Source organism: Formica exsecta, unplaced genomic scaffold (genome assembly GCF_003651465.1).
Source record: "Formica exsecta isolate Colony F162 unplaced genomic scaffold, ASM365146v1 scaffold1248, whole genome shotgun sequence".
Classification (NCBI taxonomy): domain Eukaryota; kingdom Metazoa; phylum Arthropoda; class Insecta; order Hymenoptera; family Formicidae; genus Formica; species Formica exsecta.
The window spans coordinates 22043-30826 of record NW_021848582.1 but is presented as its reverse complement, the minus strand read 5'-3'; the positions used below and the strand labels follow the sequence as shown (position 1 = coordinate 30826).

The following is an 8784-nucleotide window of genomic DNA, read 5'->3' as shown; positions in this document are numbered from 1 at the left end:
CGTCATCATACAGTAGATAATAAACGCGCAATCATGGAAATAATAATTCTAAGACAGGTAGGAAGTTGCGAGTTGCTCTGTAAAATACAGGTGACCCTTAACATTAGATAGGAAACCGCGAGTCGCGCTGTAAAGTACAGGTGACCCTTGGCGACGGAAGAATATCACGAGTCGCTCTGTTAAATACAGGTGACTCTTGATGACAGGTAGGAAGTTGCGAGTTGCTCTGTAAAATACAGGTGACCCTTAACAATAGATGGGAAACCGCGAGTCGCGCTGTAAAGTACAGGTGACCCTTGGCGACGGAAGAATATCACGAGTCGCTCTGTTAAATACAGGTGACCCTAGATGACAGGTAGGAAGTTTGCGAGTCGCTCTGTAAAATACAGGTGACCCTTAACAATAGATAGGAAACCGCGAGTCGCGCTGTAAAGTACAGGTGACCCTTGGCGACGGAAGAATATCACGAGTCGCTCTGTTAAGTACAGGTGACCCTTGATGACAGGTAAGAAGTTGCGAGTTGCTCTGTAAAATACAGGTGACCCTTGATGACAGGTAATATAAAAAAAGAGGAGATCCAAGGTAATATTTCAGAGAAGGGGTTAAAAGAACTAAAGAAGAGAAGTTCGAATAGGGAAGTTAGTTAAGATTGAAACGTAAATGATTGAAGTTATTAATTGATTTATTATAATTGGAGATCTGTCAGGCGAGCACATATGATATCATTTTTAATGTCCGTTTCGGTTTTCATTTAGATTCTTGGTATCGAAATTGTTTATTACGAGAGCTGTCAACCATAATTTAGATTAGTAAGAGAATTTGTCATCCAAGCTTTTAGTGGTTGATTAATTTGCTTATTTCTTAGATCAGATATGCTCTAGTTTCCTGTTTGTATCATATATCCTTTTATTTTTGTTTCCGAAAAGTTTGTCTCGCCTTTCAGTTTCCATTTGTTTATTTCAAGACGTAATGCGCTCTTAAGATACGGCTAATCTCTATTTACGATGAAAGAAAAGAATCGTGAAGTCCGCCGGACGTAACATTACAATATATACTATAAATAATAAAGGTCCTAATACAGATCCTTGTGGTACTCCATATTCTGTGGTCATTAATTTAGACCATTTATTATTAAATTGAACCTGCTGTGTTCTATCCTTTAAATATGATCTTAACCATTCTATAACCATTCCCCTAATTCCATATTGATATAATTTCTCTAATAATCTTTCTCTATCTATTGTTTCAAAGGCTCGCTTAAGATCCATGAAAATTACCCCTACCATTTTTGCCTCACTAACTATCAATTTCCATTCATCAATGACTGATTGAATCGCTGTTTCACACGAATACTGTTTTCTAAAGCCCGACTGATGTTCCGTTATAATACAATTATCTTCCAAATACGTTTCAATTTGCTTTTTAACTACTAATTCTAACACTTTAAAATACTGCCTTTAATATATCGCACTTTAAAATACTGCCTTTAATATATCGCACTTTAAAATACTGCCTTTAATATATCGCACTTTAAAATACTGCCTTTAATATATCGCACTTTAAAATACTGCCTTTAATATATCGCACTTTAAAATACTGCCTTTAATATATCGCACTTTAAAATACTGCCTTTAATATATCGCACTTTAAAATACTGCCTTTAATATATCGCTAGTTATTCCCTCCTCTGTACCTTTCTTTTTCGGTAGTCCCATAACAATTTCCTGTAAATGCTCTATACTAATCATTTCAAAATTTTCCATAATTCCCTCGTTTTCAATAACATAAATAATTCTTTTACATGCATTCCCAGTTTTACTCCCATTTATAGATTTTACTATACTATTAATACTTTGTATATAATATAAATTAAATTTATCTGCTATATTGCATCCTTCAGTGCCGTCTAATATTTCAAAATCTATATTCTCTACTTCCCTCTTACCCCCTGGTTCGCCTCTAATTATTTCTTTTAGTGTTTTCCACATAGATGTAGGATTTTCTTTATTAAGATCTATCATATATTCATAATACTCTTTCTTCTTTGTCTTAATTAATTTAACTACTGTATTTCTTTCAATTTTAAATTGCAACCAATTTTGTTCCGTGTCAGCATACAATGCCTTCCTATATGCCTCATCCCTTTTAGCCGCTGCTTCTCTTATTTCATCCGAAAACCACTTTTTCCCTTCCCATATTCTCGGAATTCTAAAATTTTTTCTAGGTGCTGTGATAATGTTTAATTATCTAATGGTCATTTTATGACCAAAACTTATCATCATTTTGTTACTTAGGGTTGAGACTTTAAATCCATTTAAATATACTGTTTTATATGAATGGCCAAAAGCTGCAGAATTTGTTCGGTTTTTGCTGACAATCTGCTGTCAGATTGTCCTGCGCAGATCTTGCTCGATTTTTGCCACCAATTTGACGTCAAATCATGTCAGCAAGCTTTGCTCGGTTTTTGCCGTCAATTTGCTGTCAGGTTATGTCAGCAAGCTTTGTCACCAAAACACAAGCTTAATGCGGACACAGATGGCACCGGATTTGTTACCAAGTTTTGACCGAATTTGATGCCAATTTGGCGACAATTTGTTATCAAATTGCTTACTGGGATTACAATGAATTAATGATATTTTACCAATTAAAATGATACGAAACACGAAATCGGATAATTTTTAATCAATTATGTAATTAAAATTATGATTACTTATTTCATTAAAAATAATCCGATTTATGTCATATTTAGTGTCATTTTAATCGCAAAAATGTAATTAATCCCTTACAATTATTTTCAGATATATAAAATGCGAAATACAGAGATTTTATTTTCTATAATAAGATGACATATATACGTCAAAGATTACAGATAAAGGGCGTCTGGCGAGCGAGACTTCGGAACTCTTTGATGTTTGTCATCTCGCTTGCTCCTTCATTCTTTCTTGCTCTCGCTTTTGTCGATTCTTCAGCATCGGGGATCTTTCCTTATGTACAAAATATAAACATTTTATAAAATAAAAACTGAAACTTACATTTTAGATTTTATTAGTATGAATATAAATATAATGGATTAATAAGATTCTTGCGATTAAAATGATACCAAACATGACATAAATCGTATAATTTTTAATGGATTATTTAAATTTGAACTCTTTTAGTTTTATTTATTTTTATCAATTATTTATTATCTTTTTACGACAATTTGTATTCATATTTTATTTATTATCATACATATTCTTTATTTTATTATCTTTTTATGACATATGTTTTTCATTTATTTATTCAGTTATTCAATCCATTGTTTTTAATCTCTAATAGCCGATTGTTTGGATTTTGGCGAGCCGTTAGAGCTCTCCGATCTATGTAACTTTAATTGTCCTTTCCTTGCCAATTCCGGAAAGTACTCACAAAATGTTATACACATCCATATAATTCTGACGGATCAGATCTTCACTTACTTCTTGGTCTGGCAACCGGTGTTGGAGGCGATCGGTTAATTGAACAAAGACGACTCTCTACCTATTTGACCTCGACAATGACCAACCAACGGATATGGTTAAGGCATAACTCTGTAACCGATTGAATTTGTGTGTTTCCTGTCACTTTGATAACTGCGCTTCGTTGATGTTTGTAAGATTAGGTTATTTATTTTTACATGACGAGGGTCTAAAATAAGGACCGAAACGTTCATGTAATGTTATAAATTATTAAAGTCGGAATTAATAAAGTATGCGCACTACCTCCCGCGCTGGCTCTAATTTGCCAATTTCCCAGCAAACACAGAATATAACTGCTATATAACATGGGAATAACATGTAATGTAACGGTTATTATACCTAATTTATATTGGGATTATATAACTATCTCTTATTTAAAATGGAACACCCTTTATATTGATAACACCAGAATATAACTGCTATGTAACATGGGAGTAACATGTAATGTAACAGTTGTTATACCTAATTTATATTGGGATTATATAACTGTCTTCTATTTATGCAATATAACATCAGAATATAACTGCTATGTAACATGGGAGTAATATGTAATGTAACTGCCCAAGTAACAGAGTAACGTCAAAAGACGATATAATGACGTCTATTTTTGGTCTATAATGTCGGCGACTGTGTGTTATATTCCCAGCTAACCATTTATTGCCGTCAATCTGCCAGCTTAATCGGTAATAACAACTTTTGTACCCAATTCGTAGCCTTTTTGCTGACAATAATTTGTAGTAGGCCTTGCCAAAATCTGTTAGAACAGACTTGGCTAACTGGGTTATTACTGTAGTTGGTCTTAGTTTTGCCGTCAAACAAACGTCATAAAATGACGTCTCGTGGATGTGACATATTGATATATCACCCAACATTAATCCGCCTGAAACGTACTAAATTCGATTTGACTATTTTCAATCGGTTTTAATACCGCATTTTCGGTGCAGAAATCCCGATCGATTCGGATTACATTTTTAAAAATCCGTTTTAATCGATCATTTTCGGCAGGGTTGCTTGCGCATGTGTGCGGTGTTCGTAAAATATCTTAAATGGCACGCTTGCTAAAGACTTTAGAGATATCTATGAAGAGATATCATAAAGAGTTCTTCTGAAAGATATCTTACAAAAAGATAACTTACTGATATCATTTCTAAGAAAATTTAATTAAGTCTTTAAAAAGTCCTCTTAAAGAGCTCATCCTCTCAATAATGCTCACTGGAAAACATCCTGTCATAAATGTATAGAATATTTTCTTATCTTATTTATAGAGGACAAATATATGAGTGTACGCGAGGGGTATAGATGGTGGCTTAAGAGAGTGCTTCCTAATTAACATATTTTTAAATATTAAAGATATTTGCATACTACTAAGTATACTTAAAAAGCTCTTTTAAGAGCTATTTAGAAGAGAGAGATAAGGAGAGGAGCAGTAGTTCCTGTTAAAGGTGGATCGGAGAGTGCAATTAGCCGAAGAGGAATATGAGGTTAGAGGTAATATAGTTGAGGAAAGAAATGGTGAGTACACTGGAACGATAGAATAAAGAATACTACTAGATAAGAAGTCCCAGGAAATAAATACAAAGGATCTGAAAGATAATGTTATAGTAAATCAGTTAATAGATATAAAGGTACAAGAATTTGATAAATTCATGTTAGACTATAGAAAATCATTAGTTTGCAGTAACGAAAGAAAAAGGAAAGTAGATAAAGAATTAGGAAGTGGTGCAATAAAGAAAATGGGTAAGAAAACGGCAAAACAAAGTACTTTTAAAAAAGATTTAGTATTAAGGAAGAAAAATCAGGAAGAAAATGACGAAATGGAGACAGAAGTTTATTTATCGGAAGGAAAAACAAAAAAAGAAATTTCCAAATATGCTGCTAATGAAACCATTATTGAGTCTAATGCAATCAAAAATAACGGAAATGATAGTGATAATTATATCATAATTGATAAAGATAAGATTATTAGGAATGTAAACAGATTAGTGAAAATTCAAGGTAGATTAGTGTTAGAAGGAAAAGGAACAGAAAAGAAGAGTCTAGAACAAATAGAAAAAGTTAACAGATTTGCATCAAGTCATAGAGGAAATATAATTATTACAGCTAAGCTTAATCCAAGGAAATGCTCTACGAAGGGAGGTAGGAATTTCCTACGTATTATAGATAAGGTTATGGAAACAAAAGTGAGACCAATAAAAGTGGTAAAATCAGGCTTTAACGCAGTAGATTTATATTACGATAATATTCTGAATGCTAATAAATGTTTGGATTTCTATAAAGGTATTCCACGCGATGAACAAGATATATGGTTTGACATAATAGAAAGGATCGTAAGAAGAAAAGGAGTTATTTCAGACTGGGACATGTCATTACAAAGATTTGGCGAAGCATTGGATGATAAAAATAAGATTATCTGTGCTGAAAATATAAGAAAACGTGTATATAATAATGAGTTACAGGTATATGAATGGAAAGATACTAGGAATATAGTCGTGACTTTTGAGGATAATAAACTACCAGAACAATTAAGTATTTACGAAGGGCTGACTAATATAAGAGTAAGACCATACATCCCAACGGTTAAGCAATGCTACAAGTGTTATAAATATGGGTTAAGCAATTTTGCAGGAAAGAGTATAACATATGTGCCCAGACAGCACAAGTATGTTCTATAAACATTCATAGAATAACATCGGAGAATGTTTGAATATTCTTAGAATATTATTACATGATACTTCGGAGTTTTTGTGAACCTTTAATGGAACATTAGAAGTAGACAAAAAGTCACGTATTGTGAATGTCCTATGAATATTCTATAGAATATTCTATGAATATTCAAATTACTTCACATAATAGTTCCTTAATAATTCTTTAAATATTATGAGAATATTCTTTGGATATTAAATAAACTTTTATAGAACATTCTGCGTATTTTGATAGAATCTTTTTAGGATATTCTATGAATATTTGGATGAGCGAGTATAGGTAATGAAAGAAAAAAGATATAGATACAAATAATATAGATTTTATATTATATAGTTAATATATATATTATATTATTATCTTATATAAAATATAATACTGATAGACAAATATAATGAAACAAAAAATTAAAATTAAATACATTCAGATATTAGAAAATTAGAGTCTTATATATGAGAGCCTTAATACAATATACTTTGTACTAAAAAATTTTATCACTGAAATAATTGTCATAAAATTTCAACATAAAATAACATATAAGAGAAACAAAAATACTTGAATACAATGTAAAAGTATAAACTTTATATTAGATTTAACAAAAAAAAACATAAATATATATTATTTTTGCTGTTGTTGTTTAATCCTTTGTTTGGCTTTAACCAACCACATTTTAATAGCACTTTCAACATCAGATGCTGTAGTGCTTGTGTGAAGTGCCATCACTGATTCTGAAAAAAAATTGCAAAAAGTTGTTCAAAACAAAATAATATTATTTTCTCAATACTTGTTATAAATAATATTATATATATTATATGTTACATAAATTTTAAAATCCTTACTTATTATTATTTGGGAAATAATCAAATTAGAAAAACTTTCTTTTTTTTTAATCCCAGCCAAGAATATTGCACAGCCAACTCGTTAGAGAAAACTTTTTCCATAATTCTTTTAATCATAATTTTAGGATTAGCTCCTCCAAATCTTGAAAGTTCTGTCACCTTAAAAAATTAATAAAGAATAATAAAACTGCTAGTTTATATTGAACTACTACTTATATTAATATTAAAATTTATTCCAATAACTTACAACTTCTTTTTTCTTTTCATCATTCTCTAAATAAATTTCTAAATTATGAAGTTCTTCCATTGAATTTAAGGGCAACTCAAATTTTTCAAATAAAGATTCCATTGTGGGAACCTCTTTTTCCATAATATTATGCATCTTAAGATTATTTAAATCTTCCGCCATTTGGTCCATCTTATAATTCAGAATCGACAGCATCCTTAGTACTTGTCTTTTGTAGGCTTCATCTGGAAATTAAAAAAAAAATTAATGATAAATTAAAATAAATTATAATAAATTATAATAAATGACAAATTCATAACTTTTATTTCTACAAAATAAAATTTGATAATGATATAATTTTAGTGATAATAAAAGCTATGTGAATCCAAAATTAAAATTAGTATAATAGGAAATATTCAATAGGTAAATACCTTTAGAAGCTTCTTCAGGTTTAACAGTATTTGGAAGTTCTTCTTTTGATGTACCCGGCACTAGAAAAACAAAAAATACCTATGAGGATCATACAAAAAAATGCATTTATTAATGTATTTTTATACTATGTATTTTACTACTAACCTGAATCAGTTTGAACATTGACCACGTTTTTTGAAACTGGTGCCACAAAATTTTCTTAAAATAAAAGAAAAATTTCGGTCAGTTCATGAATGAGACTTTTAAATATACTTTTAAATATGTCACAGTTACCTTTGGTAGCCTTCCTTAAAATTGGAATGTTAACTATTTCATTCTCTTTATCACTTTCTTCATTTATAACTTCATTATTAACCCTCTTTCTTTTATGGGAAATGTTGAAGGTTGGATTTGAATCTGAATCTGAATCAGATGATGTAAATTTTATTTTTTAATTTTCCTTTTTTCATTTTCTGAAGCTAAATCGGAAGTTTCTTCAGCTTGAGCTGCTTTATGTTTTGCAACACTCAAATCTCCTAAAATTTTTGTTATAATTATTGTTATAATTATGTAAACAAAAATTATAAATTTTTTCAAACAATATCTACCATATAATTCCATACCAATTAGCCTTGAATGGTAAAGATCCCAATCATAAGAAGGTAGGATGCAATTTTTTATCATATTTTTTAATTTTAATCCACTGTATGGTGGCCAAAAACATCCATTCATATCTTTGACCCAGGATGCTGGTACGGCTTCTACAGTATTTTCTTTAATAAAGTGCACTACCCTCCAACTCATTGCCATAATAAAAATAATGGAATAAAAATAATGGAATAAAATCTGGAATAAAAATAAAATAAAATCATTGAATAATTAAAATAATATAGTGTTTTACTTACTTTTAAAATAACAATTATAGATTGTGTAAATGTGAAGTTCATAATAAAAGTTTTAATGAAGAAAGGGGTAAAATATAAAGCCTTCTTCTTGAGTAAAGGCCACCATCTTGTTTTTTATATCTCTCACACTTCGTATACAATATTCACTCAAATTTTTTGCAATACGTATGTTAAAAATACTTGAGTCGCAAGGATAGTCGAATAAA

The 8784-nt window shown here is 30.4% G+C and overlaps 2 protein-coding genes across 3 annotated transcripts; one reads left to right on the top strand and one right to left on the bottom strand.

The window, feature by feature from the left end:
- Positions 1-4366: 4366 nt before the first annotated feature.
- Positions 4367-6552, top strand: LOC115245644. 2 transcript variants are annotated; one of them, XM_029824053.1, is made up of 2 exons: positions 4367-5695; positions 5775-6552. In XM_029824053.1, the coding sequence occupies exons 1-2, from the start codon at positions 5144-5146 to the stop codon at positions 5811-5813; spliced, it is 591 nt and encodes a 196-aa protein (XP_029679913.1). In that variant the 5' UTR covers positions 4367-5143; the 3' UTR covers positions 5814-6552. The 2 variants fall into 2 exon arrangements, with proteins under 2 accessions (XP_029679913.1, XP_029679912.1); XM_029824052.1 differs by having other exon boundaries at positions 4367-4732; positions 4848-6551.
- Positions 6553-6812: 260 nt separating this feature from the next.
- Positions 6813-8122, bottom strand: LOC115245645. Its single transcript, XM_029824054.1, has 6 exons — positions 7968-8122; positions 7839-7892; positions 7694-7753; positions 7284-7507; positions 7037-7195; positions 6813-6925 (listed from the first exon to the last, which is right to left on the bottom strand). The coding sequence occupies exons 4-5, from the start codon at positions 7476-7478 to the stop codon at positions 7058-7060; spliced, it is 333 nt and encodes a 110-aa protein (XP_029679914.1). The 5' UTR covers positions 7479-7507; positions 7694-7753; positions 7839-7892; positions 7968-8122; the 3' UTR covers positions 6813-6925; positions 7037-7057.
- Between the last annotated feature and the right edge of the window lie 662 nt (positions 8123-8784).